Below are 20,995 nucleotides of genomic sequence, written 5' to 3' on the forward strand. Positions count from 1 at the left end.
GCGGCTTGGATAATTAAGCTAAGGTGTGTGCTTGCATGTGTGTATTTTTGTGTATATTTATTTGACTGTCTTTAGCCCCAGAGTCGATTCAGGCAGTCTCCAGTCTCAGGCATTGATCAAGAGACAGATAGTATAAAGGTTAGGCCAGGGTCACAAAGAGCTATCGAGAGTATGTGTGTTTGGATAAGCATACAAACACACAAACAATAAAAACAACATTCTGTATGGGCCATCAAATTAGCTTAACCTTTCAGTACTTTGCAAGTCTGTACTCCTAGTTTAACAATACATTTTTGTTTCTAGAGAAACAAACATGCCTGATGACAAAGTCATTTAAAATGGTGTGATCACATTTATTCTATACCATTGGTGCAAAAACAGCTTCATTTACAAGGCCTAATAAATTTATGCAAATGTTTGGTTTCTTCGGCAACTTCAGTGAACCTTGACCTCCAGAATTTACACAGTTGACCAAAAGCAATCCTTGATGACAGGGCTGACTGAGGGTTGGATGGACCAACATGGAGTTATATTTCTTCATTACTATTTGTGGAAGAAATACATTTGTAAGAACAAATAAAGTACAGGAGGAAGTATACAATCAGTGAGAACATTGAAATTAAATCTTAATTAGCTAGACTTCGGCTAGCCTAGCCTGCTACTAGAATGCTTAAATTAGATTAACAGCCCTACACCCCTCACTGTTTTATTTCAGGTATGACCAGATTTTAAGATTAAGGTAAAATATGATCTATTCGTGTTCTATACAGTATGAATTCCAACCTCTGTAATTGTCTGAATGAAAAGGCTGACAAATGAAACGCTACAATATAAGACAGAAAACAAGGGGATAACCTTACACTCATTTCAATTAATTTTCGTCTGCCTCTGCAGCAGTCCATAGCCGACACTCAACTCTAAACAATGTACTGAGCTCAGCTGTTTCTTCTTAAGGTTGTATCCTTTGCCTTCCAGTGAAGACAAACTGCAAAAGTTGTAAGCATGTTTATCCAGTACTCCTCCCGTCTGCTATAGCATTCCTCTCCAACTGTGTGGCCTGCTTGATGATTTGTGGCCCATTTGAAGCCACAATCCTGTGATCTGTTGGTCAGGGTGACCGCAACCCTTCAGCATGGCTGACAACGTCTGTGCTTGAGCCGCTATGGGCCGCACAAACACAAACACATTCTCAGCCACACATACGTTAAAAAAAAACACAGAAAAAGAAAGATTCATATGCACACATATGTAAAGCTCACACCTACTGTACACACACATACATACACACTCTCTGAAACATTGAATTATGGGTGTTTCCCACAGGCTGATCCGCTCTGTCAGAAGCCTGTGCTGAGCTGTGGTTCCAAACCCAATGTTTTTCTTAATAGAGGGTGTATGTGCTAAAACTATTAGAGGCAGCAATCATAGTCTTAATCATATTGGATTTCTTCATACCAAGCACTTTCCTTGGGAGAATACAAGGCCGAGAGGGGGGGAAGGGGGGGTGGTTGGAGGTTGGATAAATGTGGAAGTGTATGAGAACATCTGACTCAAAGAAAAAAGGAAGACAGAGAGCAAGAAAGGTGCTGTCAGGGTAAGTGTGTGTTCTGAGTGTTCTCAGGCAAATAGTCAAAGCTTAAAGCATCAGAGTCGTGCTAATAAAGATATGAGACAGGAATGTGACAAAGCTTGTCAATGTGTCACTGCTTTGTGAGAGAATAAATGCATGTGTGCACCAGACGCAGTGAGATTTAAATCCTTGCTGGTGCTTTGCTGTGCCACGTTAATTCACACACATGCAAACGCATACAGCAGCAAAGCAAACAACCAGAAAACATTAAATTATACTTTGATGTCTCTCTTTAAGCTACTATTTTCTAAACCGAATCCTCCTACACACATTGAAAAAAAGAAGACTCAAGGTTGTAAATAAATTAAGCAGATTGTAAAAACATTCTCTAAGTCTTGGTGTATGCTCAAATCAACAGAGCTGTGTGCCTAAAGTACAGATTTATGAAATAAAGAGAGTCTTATGAGGGCAGTTAAATGCCCCCGTCTCTGATGTGACAGACGGCACAGTTCCCAGTCAAGGCCAGCAAGAGGAAGAGCTACTAATCTACGGCCGGTGTTACTGTAACTCCTCCAAAGCGGCCAAGACACTGCCTTCCACCTCCAAACCACCAGCAGCATGGAGGAGTTATTTCCCATGTCTCATCACCGGGCTCTCTTCCCCTTCACCGCCTCCCACTCTGAGCTCCTGTGAGTTTTCTGCCTGTTTGTTTTGTCTGTTTTTCTCTGTCTCTATGCTTCCCTAACTGCCTCTTCCTCTGCCCACACAAACATTGTTTTGATTAGCCTCTTTTTCCTTTTTGTTCACACAAACAACAACTTTATGTACCTTGTCTTCCCCTCCAACGTTGATTAGTTGCTCTGATGAAGCAGACAGACTCATTCGTGAGTTGCTCGTAAATATGATTTATTCCTCCATCAGGTCAGATGTCTGCAGCAGCTGTCAGTATGAACACGTTTTGTTAATTTAGCTCTGTATGGGGCTGCCAAAACTTCTGAACCACAGTAATTAAGAGCAGCAATTTAGAAGCCTCCTGGGAGATGTTCAACAGCAACTAAAGTCATTTTTTACACACAAATATTAACATGTTTTTAAAATGTTTTTTTTGTTTAAGATTTCATTTGGAGCTTTGTATGCCTCATTCAGAGACAGGACAGTGGATAGTCAGAAATCAGAGAGAAGAGTGGGGAATGACATGCGGATTTGAAGCAGGCCCATCCTCTGTAAATGGGGCACACTACCACTAGACTATGCCAGAAGTTTATTTTTGCCTTCTAAACAGGTAAAGTAAATGGGCCATATTAAAAAAAAAAGAAGATGTTTCAAACTTAGAGGAAAGTCGAATAACATTTTAGTTTGTCATGATTTTTTTCTTAAACACGGTCTCAGACTGCGTGGACTCCAGATTTTAAATCAAGACCGGTCAAGAAAGGCTATTTTTCCACGTCATCGCTGTGATTAAAGAAAAACAACTTCAATTAATTTGCAGTTTGGTTTGCCCCCCTTGGTTAAAACCTTAAAACCGCAACCTTTATGGTGTTATGGTCTAAGTGAGTCACATGCCCCCTGCACACAATATGATGAGTTTTCATTGATAATCATGGTCTTGGTCTTGGCTCGGTCTTGATCCCTTAATGTCTTGGACTTGGAGCACTCTGTTCTCGGGTATGTCTTGGTCTGGGTTAGTGTGGTCTTGATTTATTCACTACTCATTATTTTGAGAACAAATAGGGGCATGCTAATATTTTGAATGCTAAACAGTAAGAGAAAACAAAGCATTCTATAACTCACTTTTCAGCCTTTATTTAAAAAGTTAAACTTTCAGATGAAAGGGCTTCCTCTGATTTTGACTCAAACACTGCACTACACTCAGCAAAATGACACTCAGATTAAAGCATAATCTTTTGAGACTCTGAACTTTCAAGCCACAGATGAACTTTTACCATTTCAAGTTAAATATTTTTAGTACTAAAATACAAACGCATCTCTTTGACTGAGCAATGCAAACTCATTTTAAACGTTGTCCTTTCCAGGGAATCCATGTTTTTTTGGATTCACAGATATGCAGCTTTAGCTATACAGGTATAGCTCATATAGCCTAATAATGGTTGAGTGTGTGTGTGTGTGTGTGTGTGTGTGTGTGTGTGTGTGTGTGTGTGAATGTGCGATATCTCAGTCTGATCAGAAACAGTGATTTATTTTCTTCTACTATACTCAACAGATGAAGTTATAGCAGTAGTTAAAAAACTGGTTACCTTGCTCTGATTTGGTACATTCTTGCAAATCCACAGACATCCACACATTTTAATTTTCTGCATTTAACAAATCGAGAAATAGAAATCAAGCAGCCAGTCTCGTTTGAACACCAATCTGACCAGGAGTAACACTTAGCTTAGCCTCGATGGCTGGTCGCAACACTCGGAGGGGCTCAAACACCCTCGATACCCACAAAACTAACATTCATGAAAACAAGCTCACTAAATAGTTTGCCAAAAAATAAAAGCAGCATGTCCAAAAGCTTGACTGTAATGTGCTGTTTCCTTTTTTGGCATACTGTAGGAAAAACACCATATCCTGTACTGGTCTCTTATCTGAATGCACAGAAACAAAATGTCATGCACACAAAGAATAAACCCAGCTATAAGGACTATATCCTGACTGTGGCGTTGAGATTTTCCAACAGTAAAATATACTCCTGTAAAACTCATCAGTAGTCTTTATGGCGGTCCTACAGTTGTTTAGCGCTGGCAAAGCTTACCAGAATGTGTCCGTTTTTGTATATCAAAGGCATCTTTTTCCTATGTTGGAAAATCTTTGACTTTCTTTCACATTTAAAGGGCTGAATTGTGCCCATATATTTACTGTGATCAACCCTCATATTGCTCCTTTAAAGACTGTATCTGTTTTGGCTTTAAGGTTTATAAAATGGAATCCGGCTCTGTCCCTCTATCTCTCTCTGTGTTTTTCTGCAGGCTGAATAAACATGCATGAAATTGAACATTTCTTCTCCTGATTTGCCGTGAAATGGTGTGCTTGTGTGGGATTACAGCATGTTAGCTTCAGCATTGAATCAAACGGAGCTGTGACTGCAGGGAGGAAGAGAACGTTTGGTCCGACTCCTCCTCCCTCTGCCGCCTCAGTCTGTTAGACAGTCATAGCCCTGTGCAATTTGCACAAACTCCGTGGTGAAGACAGACACACACGGAAACACAAACACACAGTATCCACATGCATGCATATGCACACAGGCATTGAGTTACAAGTGCACACTCATACAGAGAGAGCGAGTGTGTACCAAGAGCAGCACAGGAAGGAGGAAAGACATAAAAGCTAAACAAACAGAGATCAGTGACAGTGGTGGAAGTAGAGCCACCATCAAATGAAAGAAAAGAGAGAAGGGGAGCAGGAGAGATGAAGGGCTGATGCTGAACTGTATAATCTAGAGATTTGTCCCTAACCTGGGTGGGGGAAAAGGGAGGAAGGCTGAAGATTGTAAGTTTGAGAACTGATGGAAGATGAAGAGATGTTTTTTGGTTGAGTGGATGGATGGGGGCAGGACTGAGGATGCAGGGGCTTTGGGAGGATAAACAAGGGAGATGGTAGAGGACAGAAGTGACCAGCTGTGCTCCAGATCTATTAGAATGAGGAGGAGGAGAACATGCAGGCAATAGGTCTGCTCTTCTTTATACTGTAGCTCTCCTGGTTAACTTGAAAACATCTGGCTTTTTTCCCCCTCTTCTGACCCGTTCCTTATTTCACCCCCCACTAGTTCTCACTTTTTTTTTATCTTTCTTCTCCTATTCTTCCCATGCCATCTCTCATTTTATTCTACATACTTTCTTTCTCCTCCTCCTCCATCTACTATCACTTCGATACAGGCACACACTGAAACACATGTGCTGAACATGCAGATGTTAACTCCTCCGTAAAAACCTCTCAATCATACCCCTTTGATATGAAAGTATGCTGTTTTATAGCTATGCTCTGCTGCATTACATAGTGCTACTAAAGTGTCCAGTTCTCTGCAGGGGGAATCCATTCCACCTGTCAGATACTGGGAAAAAGAATAATTCAGACTTGGATGCTTGCTGAGGTGCCGAGACGTACAAATAAAGCTGCATAAATCTGGGCTGAAATAGTGATTTGTTTAAGGAAGAATCAGTTGACTTGGCATGGCAATTTTTAAGTTTGAACAGAATGATGTGATCTGCATTCTCGCACGCATACAGAGAAACCTCTGTGAGGACTCCTCTCTCTTAAAGGAAGGAGTTTAGTCACCTGGGGCAGCTGATTGTTTTGATACTTACTCAATCTGTATCTGTTTTTACTCTATCATACTATTTATGGTCATGCAGGAGTTTACACGATCCTCTCATGTTTCTGCCGGATCTCGCATGTGGATTGTACAAAGGACGCATCTAAAGCCATTAGTCCAACCAAAGCAGACTGGAAGAGATAAGAGAGAGCGGTCAGGACTTGGTCTGGGGCCAAGGAGGCTTGCTTTAAACATACATGGCTGTTTCTGTCTGCTCCTTTCTCATGCTGTGGAAAAGACCTGGATCATCTGGTTTAGAAAGCATCATCCAACATAAAAGGTGAATCATCAATCAAAAAGAATTAGATGTGAGTTTTTCCCTTGAAAAAAATGAATTATTGTAGGCTATGATTGTAAGTGGTTGACTCTGAGCTTCAAGGAAGATAAGGTTGATAAGTGACTTAATCTTATGTACATCTTTGTAAGTGCCTTGGGTTATTCTCATTGAATCAAATTAAGAAATTGGATGAATATGAAGGTGGGTGAGATCTGTTCCTTGAAAATAGAGAAAAGAAGAACAAAATAGCTTACTCACTGCTTATTTGGATGTCACATAAGTGTCTTTAGAACTTGGTCATTCCATGTCAATTTATGTGCAATATGAAGCTATGAGTTAACCAAAGAGCACCAACATTAGCCTGCTAACACAACAATGCAGGCCACAGGCAATTGCAGCTCGAGCAAATTAATAGTGCTTAATTCTAATAATAATAATAATAAATTGATTTATGAAGTGCTTTAAATCAAAGTGCTGTACAAAGCAATGCAGTTAAAATACAGGACAAACATACAGAAGAGAAAATCATGACTCACACTCAACAGTAAACAGATGGGTCTTTAACTTTGCTTTAAAAACCTCAACAGAACAAGCCTGCCTAATGGCCATAGTAAACTGTTCCAAAGTGTCGGTGCACGGAAAGAAAAAGCCTGCTCACCAACTGTCTTCTTTCTGACCTTTGGGACACTCAGAAGACCCGTCCCCTGAGAACGCAGGGTCTCGGGCAGGCACATAGGGGTTCACCAGGTCGGTAAGATACAATGGTGTGCTGCCATTTAATATTTTAAAAGTTAGCAGCAGCACCTTAAAATCTGCTCTGGCATGAATAGGGAGCATGAATGAAGAGAGGCCAACACCTGGGTAATGTGTTCATATCGGCAGGCTCCGGTCAGAACACGAGCTGCAGCATTCTGAACCATCTGCAGACTTCGTAGACTTTTCTTTGGCAGACCCGACAGAAGGACATTACAGTAATCTAGCCTAGATGACACAAAGGCATGGATGAATTATGGTGTGTTCTAATTCATAACTCTTTAATCCGAACCGATAAGGGGTTTGAGGTGTGCCGCTGGAGGAGAGCGGAGGCTTCAGAATAGCGGAGGTGTCGCCAAACAGCAGTTTGTTTTGGTTTAGTGCTGGTACTCAAGGGTGACATCTGCTGGATCAAAAAGTTGCACATTCTTCCTTTAACATCCCTGATAAGCATAAATGATAAACAATGGCTTATATCTATGAGAAACAACATTTACAACCATCTGAGGTGAATAAATTGAGGTCCTATAATCATTCTCCTTTTAGGTCTGTTTGGGTTTCTTTCTTGTTAACATCTAAATGCCCTTCTGTTCACCCTGTACTGTATGTATGTGCTCACCTAATGTATTTGCGATAGGATTGTTGGCAGTTTCCTTAAAAACTCAAAAGCATCGCTGACCATAAAAAACAAAACAATGAGCTAAAAGACACTAAAACACTTAGGGTATAGGAAAATGAAACTCCAAAATTTGGCCCTAATTCTCTTTGTGCAAGTGACACCTCTTTTATTTTCCCTTCCTCTTACTTAAGTGTGGTCTCTCCACCTCCACTTCTGCCCACTTAAATGCACAACACATAAATGCATACTCTCTTCACAAGAGTCCCAAGTGAAGGGGGGATACTTCTACACTTGTCCACAAATAAACCCTGCTGTTTGACTTGGCAGTGCTGCCACTGATCCAGTCATCACAGCTTTCCTGTTCCCCCCCAGAAAACAGACCAAATAATAAAGTATCACTTGATCCGGAGCTAAAAAGCACACAGCTGGGCCCTCCATGAATACCCACAAGCAGAGGTTATGGGGTGTGAATGAGTGGAAGAAAATTATATGGGGAAATTGTGCTAATTTTTGTTTTCTGTCAACATCAAGAGCTCAGAGCTGTTGAACAGGAATATGTCTGTGTGTAAATATGTTAGCACAACACAGCTGAACATTACAGGAGGCAAGTAGGTAGAGCTGACAGGCAGGCAGAGGAAGGGAAAAAACACAAGGAAAATGTTGGGTGTGAAAAGGATTTTAACATTTTTAGCTAAGCGAGAGATGTCTCCCACCATAAGACCCTCACCCCCTGCCTGAAAGAGGAAATAAGACAGGACGGAAGCAGGAGGGGGAAGAAAAGGAGGCTTTCTGTGGAAGCTGGGAGCAGCAGGCCTCTACCACCGGGATTGTCCCTCTAGTAATCCATGGATTTCCTAAACTGAGACAGGAGGTAGACCAGGCAGGGTGAGAGACTTAGCTGGGCAGAGAAAGCAAGCAAAATGAGAACAAAATAAAGGGAATGTGAAGAGAAGGAAAGGCAGAGAAAAAGGAGAAACAATATTTATTAAACAGGCGCTGTGTTGAGTCAAAAAGATCTAAAAATGTCTTCCCCTTTATTTCTGCAATATGTGGTTTGTTTACATGTTTTACTCAGAGGACTGTGGTGTTTATAATAAGTAACATGTGTTTTTGAGGGTGCATGCATGTGTGTGTGCGTGTGTGTGTACGTACAGTGGGTATTAACAAGGATAAAGATTTGGAAGAAAGCAAGGCTCTGGTTTGCTGTAGGTCATGCCAAATGGGATGAGTTGAAAGTGTTGCTCACCTTGAAAAAGAAAGCGATACACACAGAAAGGTGCCAGAGGGCTATAAAACTGTTGTGGCAATGCCCTGGGTTAGTAGGTTGCATTTGAAGCATTTGTTATGCTCAAGTGTTGCCTCTAAAGCTCTCAACAGGTCCCATGATTCCTTCAAAGGGGCAAAAAAAGGAAGGAAAAAGTCTTGAGGACCTTGTTGATAAAACTGTAGGAGACAAGAGAGAAGCTATCAGGTGAGACTGTCCAGACAACTTTGATGTTGTCTTGTGTGTCACCATCTGTCCACCCTAATGTACTCAAGGTGCTTTTTCCAAGCTAGCAGGGACTAGAAGGTCAGACAACAGCAGGCTTTTAAAACACCCCCACCACTACCGCATGGACATTTAAGATTGAAGTCATCCTGAGATAGAACAGGTTTTAAAAAAATGAACCAGAGGCTGTTTTGATTGATTCTTTTACAGCTCCCTACTACAATGGTGGAGTGGAAAAGCCAGTATCCCCCCTTTTTTTTTTTTTAAGGCTGCTCTGTCTTTAAAATGGAAAAGCTATCACACTGCTCATATTCGTGGGTTGCCCTGGATGTTATTTCAACTCTGTACCTCCTTTCCTCCAGTCACCCCAGGGTGCTGCGAACCCAATCCCCTCCTATCATCCGTAGCCGGAGCCCAGGGGGGGAGCTGGCTCTGCCCAGAGGAACCCAGCAGTGCGTGTCCCGGGTCAGGGGTCTAGCTCTTCTCTTTCCCAGGCGATGAAACACAAGTGGCTCTCAGGGAGACGAGAGCAGTGGAGGAGAAAGCAGCACCCTGAGACTGTTTGGACTGTTTTCTTTATCAGGGGCTGATTGGATGACAGGAGATAACGAGGAAAGAAAGAGCTCCACTCAGCTCTATATTCCAAGATACAACGTCTTAAAGAATCAACTGGTAGCTGGTAATTAATATGTCTTGCAGTAATTACCAACAACACAGCACCACCTTGGATGTAGTCTCTTCTTCTTCTTCTTCTTCTTCTTCAACTTAAGTGTTTCTTTACATTTTCAAAGGAAACAGTCTGGGAAGTTTGCATAGTATAATAGATTTTTAGGCAGTCTTTCAACCAATAATATAACCACTGGGAGTGATGGCCAATTTCAGGGGGCTTCCTGTAAAGCCAGGGCTTATTCAGAAAACATAGGTTTCTGTTTCCATTAGTTCATCATTGTTTAAGAACAACAAACAACTCAAGACACCAGGAAATAATTGGAGTAAAAGAAGATGTCTATGGGCGGATGTTAGTTGCACTTATGTGCATATACGTTTCTAAAGATTAATAAGAACTAGTTGTGTTAGTTGCACAATGTCTGCAGATGGTCCTGGTATTGGCTGATGAGTTCTACCTCCCCTTCTCTCCAAATGGACGGCTGCTCGCAAACAGCAAGAGTACACATAAATGCTAAGGCGTTCTACTACTTGCTTTTTGTTTAAGTTCCTTGACAGTAGGAGTATTGCTTCTACTTCTTTGATTGTTTTGCACCATAACACCAAAACACATTTCTTGTCAATGTAAACCAAACCTACTTTGCAATAAACCTGATTCTATTTTCTTCTGACACCAAAATCTTGTCCCTTGTCTACCAATTCAGACGTTTTGTGTAGAATCTGTTTTCAGAAATTACCTTGAAAGAGAAGTGATCAGAGCTCAAAGACATGAGCAGGTGTCTTGAATAGACAGCGTTACTACTAACAAAACAAATGGCAATTGTTAAAGTAAAGCAAACAGTCTGATTGTAGTTGCAGCTTATGTTACTATTGAAGAAGTGGGCATGGACAAAATTTGAGTAAATCAAGCAATACAAAGAAGACATCAATAGATCTACTGAGAGAAGGAAAGCTGGGACAAAGGTGGAGATGTGTAAAGGAACAAACTCTTAGATCTTCTGCCATGCTTTCATGCACCTTACTGCCTGTTTATACCTACTACACATACCAAGTCTAAGCCAACATTCTGTGTATACACCTAACCACCAAAGCCATGGAGAAGAATCTACTCCATCTGTACAACACATGCTCCTCTTTAAGAACAAAGGCTTTATTTGTCTTCTACCATTCTTTCACACTTTCAACTCGGTCCATGCTTTTGTTGTGCTCTCCATCTTACTCATGCCATCACTTTTCAATTCCTTTGTTCTTTATGTCTTCTTCTGTCTCTGTAATTTTGCAGGACTCTGGAAAAGCCTCTCATGGAAGAAGTGAGTAATAGATAGGTAAATGAAAAGGATACGGGGGGAAGGGTAGATGACCTAGCGGTTAGGTCGCTCCCCGTGTACAGCGGCTGGGGTCCAACAGGCGGGAGGCCTGGGTTTCAGGTCCAACCTGTGGCTCATTTCCCACATGTCATTCCCCCGCTCTCACTTCGCAGTTTCCTGCTCTATCCATGGTCCTATTGAATGAGGGCAAAAATACCATTAATGACTCTGCTTTAACAAAGAATGAACAAAGAATGTACAGATTGACCAGCTTCTACTTATATATTATACCCAGCATTAGGTGTAAAAGTAATGCTGGGTATAATATACTCTACTATTGACCAGAGTTCATTGTTTGGCCTCCACAGTTTGACACTTCCTTCTGTAAAATCACAGCCTGAAGCCCTTTAGCTCAAACCATCACTCACATTCTCCAGTTCAGATTTAAGGAGGTATATTAGAGGAGTGATGTAGTTGACAGTGAGTTCTCTTTCTTCCAGCACCTTGTCATCGGCACATACTCATGCTTCACACTCGTTAAACCTTCAAACAAGGTGACACCATTGCTAGCAAACAGCCAGGGTTTCATGCACTTCAAGGTCAATTGCTGAAGTAAGCACATACTATTGATAGATGACATTCTGTGAAACATAAAAGAGCTTAGGTTTTTTTTATGTGTGTGTTGCTCCCACTTCTGCACCCCCCCCCTTTTTTTTTTTTTTTCTGTTTTCCCTCCAATACTCACTAATGAAGTTTTGGAGTGCTACACTCAGATGGCAGGATCCAAGACCATCCATGTACTCTGCTCCTTCCAGCTTTGTTCTAATAAAGTTTTTATTTAATTACAATGAGAGCTTCGCACGCATGCATTAGATGAGATGAGGAAAAATAGAAAACCTGCAGTAGTAAACTATATGGGAAAAGTGTTACGGTAATTTTCTTTGAATGGGCCTGACTGTAAAAGAGCCAGTCTCTCAGAGTGAGAGGACCACTTCAGCATGAGAACACCCACACTGTCAGTCAACACACGTGTGTACATACACACACATATTCAGGCGTATGCATCTGCATGCAAGCACACTGACACAGGGAATGTTTGCGTTTTTCCTCTGCCTCTCCTGCAGTGATTGACATGCTCTTTCATTCAGCCCGGCATATACTCAGGCGTCATGGTAACAGCTGCAGAGATGTTCTCTTCCCAGGAGACGGACAATATTGAAATAACAACTCCCCTAACAACACATCTAACCACATTCCTCCTCCCTTCTTACCATGCATCGTCTGCTGCACTCACCCCTCCTGTCTGTCATGTCTGGTGCACTTTGCCATGTGAAGGGAAACTACTGGAGCTGGCATCATTACAAACAGCCTGGCAGGTGTGTTTGCTCTGCCAGCTCCATCCCCTGACTCTGCCCAGGGTCTGCTTTGGTGTTTCTCTTGGAAAAACTTTCTAGACGTGGTGGAGCGTCCTGTGGGCCAATAACTTGGAGCAGAGGCAACTTACTTACTTCAGGCAGGTATTAGTGTCTCTAGACCTGGCATCACACCTCAACTTGACCTCAAGAGTAGAGCGTTTAAACACTCTCACATGAGATGGAAATGGAAGTGAAATCAGGTTTGGTGTCATTTCTCAAACAGCAGGGGGGATTCTGGGTTTCAGGAGCCTTGTGTTGAGATATGATCTGAGAACAGCACAAAGGTTGGATTTTTTGTTTTTGTTTTTGTTTTTGTTTGGGGGGGGGATGGTCACAGGTTTGGTCTTGACCATTCCTGGATTATGCCCCTCTGACATGGAGGCTGCCGGGCACTGATCATGGCACGAAATATCCCTGATAAAACAGGTCAAAAACAATTGAAAAAACATCTATATCTTTAGTTGTACAGTGAAGTGAGGGACTTGGGATTTGTTGCAGAGATGGAAGAAGATGGTCTCTCTTTTGAATAGAAATTGGAGAGAAAATAAGGAAAGAGAAGGAAAATTATACAATGAGAGAATCGTATATGCTGTTGGCTCATTGTCTGTCTCTTTGCATTTCGAAAAAAAAAGCCAAAATGAGCCCACAAGACCATGGTTAGCAAACACAATGACCTCAGAGAGAGGGGGTAGACAGAGTCACAAGGTTGAGCTTAGAGCTTGAGTGTGATTATCCCAGTGGAAAGGTTACCTGGAGTTGAAACATTCAATATGCACGATATGGGCATTTATGATTGCGAATACATAACTTTATTGCTTGAGTTACGACCCAGACTTCTGACATGGGGCTCAATCAGTTGTGCAGCTGTATCGGCCTTAAGCTGCTCCACAAATCATTGAGGCCTTGGATGCTGACGCTCTCCCAACAGGATTTTCCAAAGCTCGAATCAGGTTTCATGATAATTAGGATCATAGACATGGAAAAAAGTGGGGTGTGGCTTGGAGATATGATGAGCTGAGTCACTTGTTGTAATCAAGTCAACTGATAAGTGTTATGTAGAGCTGTGTGAATTCTGTTATAAGCTGAGAGAGAAAAAACACACCTCTGGTTCCTGTTATAGAGCTTAACAGTGATTGACAATTCGGTCCCAGGTGCCAGGCCAGTCAGAGGTGGCCTGGGATTGTCGAGGGCGGGAGTTGCGAGGTTAACCCCTGGTGTCTTGGACAGCTGTTGAGGCCTTGGGCTGGCTGGCGGCTGCATACTATAAATTCTCTCTTAAGAGGGTTTACTTTTGATTTTAATGGGTGCTATAAATTGAAGGCCTGGTGAAAGAGAAAGAAGGGTTCTTTTTAAAAGGTCTCTCTCTCACTTTCTCTCACTTCAGTTGTCACTTTCTTTCAATGTTTTTTTCCTTCCTTCAGTAGAAAGCCTGTGGAGTTTTGCCATATATTTTGTGGTCTGCTTTTACCTGTAGTCAGCCTGTATGGAAAGTGTACAAAAATATCCGGAAAGAAATTAAATGCTGCAAAAGAACTTATATTTCGGTGACACAGAATAACAGCTTCATTGTATATTCAAGTCACATTAAAGGGCTATTTTCAAAAATCAGCACTGGCATTGCTGGCACAATTTTCTTTCTCCTAATAGCAAATTCCTCTTGAGTGCAGAGCAGAGAAAAACTGAGTTTGCGGACGCAGAAACTTATACCACCCTTCCTGTCTTTTTTTGTCTCTCTCCTTGCAGGTGCTGTTTGCTTTGAACCAGACGCTGCTGCAGCACGAGGGCGTCCGAGCAGGCAGCCTGCAGGGCTCCTACACCACTGAGGACCTCATTACCCACTACAACTGTGGTGACCTAAGCTCCATCATCTTCAACCATGACACTTCACAGGTTTGTCTGAAATTTGATTTTAGACGACTAAACCTGCAGAAATGTTCCCTTAAAGGGTGGCAAAAGCTGAAACAGTGTTTTGTTCCGCAGGGTTATGTGTGCTGTCTGCAGAACAACTAAAGCCAATACAAACTAGCTGTTTTAAAATGATCAACATATAGGCTTTAATCATACAAATTCATTGCTCATGTACAGTAATACATTACTATGCAATGCCTTTCCATGTAATGTAATACAATATCATTCCATGCTGGCCATGTCATGTGATGTAATTTTCTGCGATAGGATATGCTATAATACGATATGATACCATATTATCCAATACGATACAGCACCGTATTGCTTCATATTATATTGTATTGTACTATACAATACCATACTATGGCCTATCTTTACAACTCATAGGGATTACAGAACAGTCTTCCACCTACACCTGTTTACAAGTCAATGCTGAGAAGATAAGATAATCTTTCAAGGGAAGAATACATCGGCTTTTTTTGTCAACAAATGTATGGCAAAATTTCAGATGAAGAAATGTATTCCTAAAAAAACTACCAAAAAAACTTGCAGCCTTATTTTAAAAACATCTGTAACTCAAATGTGTCAGACCCTAGAAGTGAGTTGGCAAACCTCTCATACCCACTTCTCTGCCATTACGCCATCATCACCTCAAACTTTTAGACTTGCACATCAATTCCACAAAACTGCTCATTGCCATCTTAATCCCTCTCAACTTCAAGTTACTTGATAGTCTGACACTTTAATAGCTCTGAACTCCGCCATAAATACACCATCTGACCTCCTCTAACTCTGTTTCATAACACAGCCTCTGCTCCCTCAGTGGTGGCCTCCTCATCAGTCATTATACCCAGATCTGCCAGCTGTCAAAAAGCCATTCGGTGTAATGGGCATATACACATACATACACATAGCATGCAGTAGCTCTCACTCTATCTCCTCGATCGGATGCCGATTTACTCAAAAGCCCTCCTCATAAGTCAATTATGCTGTGTCAACCTCCCTCACAGATCCTCAAGTCTCATTAAACCTAATACACCATGAAACCTCAGCACACAGCTTAACTGCAGAGATTCCACATCATTTACTCACGGGACATACAAAGTTAAAGAAAGTATGCACAACTTCAGACACATCACGCCATGTATCAGGTGTAAAGCAGTGATAAAAGAGATATCTTCATTAATCTCTCTTTGAAGATCTTTTGAGCCACACTTTCACCTTCAGTCTTTCTTTCCGTCGTCCCCTGCATGAGTGCTTTAAATCATACCACTTCGCCCCATAATAATTATAATCATAATAACATGTATTAACATTCCCAGCACATGCTAGAGCAATCAGACGCCTGACTGCACTGCCCGCTTCTGCTGCCTGCTGAGCTATAGCAGGTTTGTGCGTGAACTTCCCGGGTCGTAAAAGACCAGCTGTTATTTTGATAAAAAGGACCTAATCCAGAGTCCTCCAAGACCCTGATGCTCTGATTGTTCAATCACCATCATATTGGAAAGAGGTCAATGGATTCTAGAGCAGAGCACAGCAGAATGACACAGGTGAGGTTACGACTTTCAAACACTCAAATGCCCCCCAAATCCATCTCAGAAAATACATTTTAAAAAATAATGAGGGAAAAAAAGCAAGAAAAACTGTGGCATATGATTAAAAAAATGGAAAGTGAGACTGCAATGATAAAAAAAAAACTAAAACTTTGAATTTGGCCATTTAATAGTATTTGACCGAGCCTCTATGATAACTGCTAAAGATGTTGCACCAAGATGAAGAGGATTTGTAACCAAAGTAATTGCATTTTAAGATATTTGCATGTGAAATAAAAAAAATCCCTTAAATATTTGTTCTGCATTACAGTGTCATGTGGTGAAAATCTGGTGTTTTGATGGTCTCATGCTGATAAAATACAAAGAAAAATAAAGACAAAAGACATTCAAAACTGTCGAATGTAAAAAAAAAAGAAAAAGTAAGAGGAACGAAGAAAAAGGAACCTTACAAAAAGCCTTATCATGAAGACACATTTGGGACAAGCAACCTGCAGAACAGACGGACTGAGAAAGTGAGTGCCGAGCAATTCCAGTAGTGAGGAAGGGAGGAACTATCTTACCGTCAATCCACATTTCCTGTGTAGGTTAGGATACAGAGTAGCTAATGGTCGTCTCTGCGATAACTTATCTGCATTTACCGCTATACTCCCACATTGACCCTTCTCTGATGAAGCACTTTTTCTCTCATCATAAAACACTCACGCTATCCTCATTTATCACAGTGATGATAAAGAACTCTCTTTCCACCTCCCTCCCTCTTTCAGTAACTGATTCATCCAACTCTGATGAATCAAGAACCTCTGTCAATCAAGATGATCCCGAGTCATTCAACCTGAAGCAACACAGAGAGAGAATATGATGGTTCAGGCTAGAGATATGTGAATATTTCTCCATGCAGCATTGCAGCTAAAAAGAAAATTGGGGGAAAAAAAGTAAGCAAAACCAGAGACACTGTCATTTACAGTATGAGAGTTCATCTTAAATGTCAAAACTTGTTCTCAGATTACCTACCAGTGCCACCCTTCTGACACCAGGGAATTCATTGTTTCTCATACATGGAGCCAATAAAGCATACGAGGCAGAACATTTTGACCCTTAAACCTGTAAATGTGTAAAATGTGTGTAGGCTAAGACAACTAAATACTATTTGATATGACCTACAAAGTTTTACCATCATGGGAAACAGAAGAGAAAGAGTGATAGAGGAAGGGATGGATGGATATCAGCACCTTATGTATTAAGTATTCGGACACCACACATTGTACACACACACACAAACACACACACGCACGCACAAACACACACACATATTCTAACTGACTAAGGCACCTTTTGCAGCTGTTCTGCTGTAGTGTCAACTTGTAACTCAGTTATTGACAGCAGCTGTATGTTTGCTCATGTGTGTTGTCATAACACTCAAAAACAAGAGCAGATAAAACACTTCTGCACACTCAGAAAGATGTGGAGGCACAGAAAACTTACTATAGCAAAACAATCTTTCTTTCTCCAATCCCGCCTTCATTTGACTCATTGAGAAATTGAGGAACACTGAAGTTAGGACTTTTGTAAAAGAGAGAACAGAGACGGTGCCAGAATTCAGGATAGGAACCAAGATTTCCCTTAATATTGGGACATAGGAAACAGTGGAGCAAACGCTTTAGGAGTTTCCCACACGTAGGCTAAATATGTCTGGGTATATTTATGACTAGTACAACGGTATATTTGCTGAGCTTGCTTTTTTTTTTTTATCCTTATAAAACCGCCTTCTTAGATAGATAAACTAGTGGAGCAGTTTATGTTTAACTTGATATCATTTATAATTCTGGATGTCATGCCTATACTCTAGATACTGGACCAAACTTTTCACATAAAAAATGTCCAAAATAGGACATATCACACATGGAAAACAGTTTTGGCATCATGATAATGCAAACAGTACAAACAGAGTCAAGAGTAGACGTATTTATTACTGGACGCAAATAACATGCCAGGGAGAGGAAGCAGACCAAATCAGTGTAATGTAGTGTTGTGGGATTTCTCCAATATTTCATTTTTTTCAACATCTAAATCAAGAGAAAGAGTCTGAGACAAGTACAGAGATACCCTGACAGGAAGCAAAGGCACTAAAGGAACATAAATTAAGACAGTGGAGACGGGAGTTAGCTGGACAGCTAAGACCCTCATGTCAAACCCTGGCTACCCCCACTGAGGACCCCCAGCTCATCCTCACAGATTAACAGTCTGTTGAATCCACTGAAGAAGCCAAGAGTGGAGCATAGCCAGAGTGGTCTGTAACCCACTGCTCAGCTCTTAATAAATCAAACAGCAATTAAACCCACATTCACAAGCTGATGTACATACTGTACTTGTTTTTGCATACAAGCACTTATTTGAGCAACAACACATCCAAGAAAAACAATCATGGCACATCATTCTCCTCCCCTTGTATCCTTCCTTATATACGGCTTAATAAAAAATACACTCGCACACATTTGCTATTTTCATTTACTCTGTCATTTCTTTTCTAGCCCTCTTAGTTCCCTTCACACAAGGTCGTTCTTCTTATCCTTGATGGTTGCTCTAAACAATTCCTCAATGTTTTAGTCTGCAATGGAATTTAACCACAGAGATTTTTTAAATCCTAATTTTCTGTCTGTTTCTCTCTCTTTCAGCTGCCTCACTTCATCAACAGCTCCCTGCCAGCTCATGACCGCTTGACAGCACTGCAGATTGACAGCTACTTCCGCCAGGAGCTCATTTACAAACGCAACGAGCGCATGGCTCACCGTGTGTCCAGCTTACTGAAGAGAAATCCCAACCAGACGTACTTTTTTGCTTTTGGTGCAGGTGAGCAAGTCTCAGATTCTGCATTAGGGAAGTTTCGGTTCACTTAGAAAATTAAAGTGATTCTCTTTGAAGGTGGGAGTGTGATTTTACATGCAATTGTGAAGTAATAGAGACATCAGCTGTGCTTTGGTCTAAAACTATGTGACTGTCAGCACTAACTTCTAATGGTGAACCATTTGCTTTTTTTCGTGTACTGGAGAAATAGCAGGAGAAATAGCAGGAGAAAATAAGAGCACCATAAATCCAAAATCGCTTGATTGAAAATGTGTGTCTGTACATGTGAATATACACAAGCACCCCACCAAAACCACAGTACATACAGCAGTACAGTCAGTTCCAACCTCAGACACGAAGAAACCATGAGCTGTTTGTTTCAATTAGCATTCCTGGCTAATGCTGCTAATGTTTCCTGAATGGTGTAGTGTGTCCTGAGGGAAGCGTGCAAGTGTGTGTGTATGTGTGATTGTTTCAACAAATCCATGCATGTAAGTGTGTTTGCCCACAAAAAGCAGGTGATGGGTGGGTTTCTGTGTGTCTGTTTATTGTACGATTGTAAAACTGTACTTGTCCATCTGAAAATGGGTGGTACTGCCTCTAGGGTGGGTGTGTGTGTGTGTGTGTGTCACAGTGTATGATTAATTCTGAATGCTTGGGTCCTTCCTCTGAGCTCCCTTTGCTCTTTTTTCCTGTTTGGACAAGGCTGCTGTTGCACCATCCAGCTGCTATATGCGTGTCCATGCACACACACACACACACGCACACGCGCACACAGACACAGACACAGACACAGACACACACACACACAGGAAGCCAGGAAACATTCAATATGTGACTGTGTTGAGTCTCAGATGTGCATTAATAAATAACAGATCATGATAAAACTTTATGCAGCAGTTTTCATAATCTACATGTAAATCACATTTTTCATCATTTAGCTACTTATATTGTCCTGTGAACGTTTGTCATTTGGGACTCAATAGTGAACCAATAAGGATTCAGGTTTTGCCTATTAAGACTGATGCATTTTGCCATTAAAGACAACCTCATGTTTTTCATGTTGCCCTCTGCTTAATGTTAGCCTGTCAGCAAGGCAGCAAAAATGTTATCTTTCCTGTATGTGAACCTGGTCTGTGAAGACTGGAGGTGAACATGTGTCAGGTCACCTACAGGCTGCAGTTTTGTGAGTGAGCAAACTGACAGCTAGTGTGAAGTGATACGGACCATTACAGTTATAGCCTGCTCGTCAAGCACACACACACACATGCATTCAGTGCTTTTGCACATATATGTGCACACGGTATAAAACACAAATAAACATGTTCAGTCAGACACATACAGTTCACATATTAGCCTCAATGAAGGGAGAACAGATTACAGTCAATCAGGTCGAGATTCATGCACATTAAAGAGCAGAGAAGGATTACTGTAGCATGTTTATTCTATGTTATGGCCACAACTGCATGTAATTACTAGTATCTGATATGCAACTGAAGAATCTAGTTATACATACTGACACTGCTTTTGTGGTTCATTCAAAGATAACTTAAAAAGGGGAGCTGGTTTAGATCAGTTGGTAGAGCGGGCGCCCCATGTACAGAGAGTCCACCTCTTCTCCTGATGCTGTTTGGTGATTTAAAATATCTTTAAAAGAAAAGAAAACTGAAGAGATTCATAACAAAATGTAAAAACGAGCGATTAAAAAGAAGAAGCAAAGAATTATCAGTGAATAACAATATGTTAAAGGTTCAAATAATTTACCAAAATCCCTCTTTAAATATAATTTCAAAAAATGACTCATAAAATTGATGATCAGTTTAGTGTCTGAGGCAGTGGAAGTCATAAAACCTACATAAACCCTTAAAAATAATTGAATGACTGTAACAGTGATGTAACAGTAACAGCTCACAAACAAAGTAATATTTATATTTCTTTATTAATTGTAGACATGATTCAAATTCATGTTATTAAAACGTTTTCTAAATATATATGTTATAAACACGATGCAAAAGGCTCATTAAATCAGGCTTTTAAAAGACTCTCCCATGCTCTAACCACAATGCTTTCTTTCTCTGGTCTAATATTTCCATCTTTTGAAGGCTGACTCAAGATTTTTTACGGCCCCTTAACTGTCCCTGCTGGTTCTGGTTTCCCATTGGCTGTAACCAGCCATAAGATTTTATCATCCAATGATGCCAGGACGTATTAAGTGACGACCTGGGCTCACAGAAATCTCACTGTGTTTTCTTCAACATCTTACAAAAAGTCATTGAAATGTT

General features: G+C 41.0%; 1 protein-coding gene across 1 annotated transcript in view; it reads left to right on the forward strand.

Annotated features, from left to right (window-relative positions):
• trabd2b (TraB domain containing 2B) overlaps positions 1–20,995 on the forward strand; it is a 66,207-nt gene that overhangs the window by 26,042 nt on the left and 19,170 nt on the right. The window contains exons 3-4 of the mRNA XM_020647624.3: positions 14,155–14,301; positions 18,545–18,719. Of these exons, the coding sequence (XP_020503280.1) occupies positions 14,155–14,301; positions 18,545–18,719 (322 nt within the window). The remainder of the gene's footprint in view (positions 1–14,154; positions 14,302–18,544; positions 18,720–20,995) is intronic.

The sequence above is a fragment of the Labrus bergylta genome, chromosome 6, assembly GCF_963930695.1.
Source record: "Labrus bergylta chromosome 6, fLabBer1.1, whole genome shotgun sequence".
NCBI classification, from domain to species: domain Eukaryota; kingdom Metazoa; phylum Chordata; class Actinopteri; order Labriformes; family Labridae; genus Labrus; species Labrus bergylta.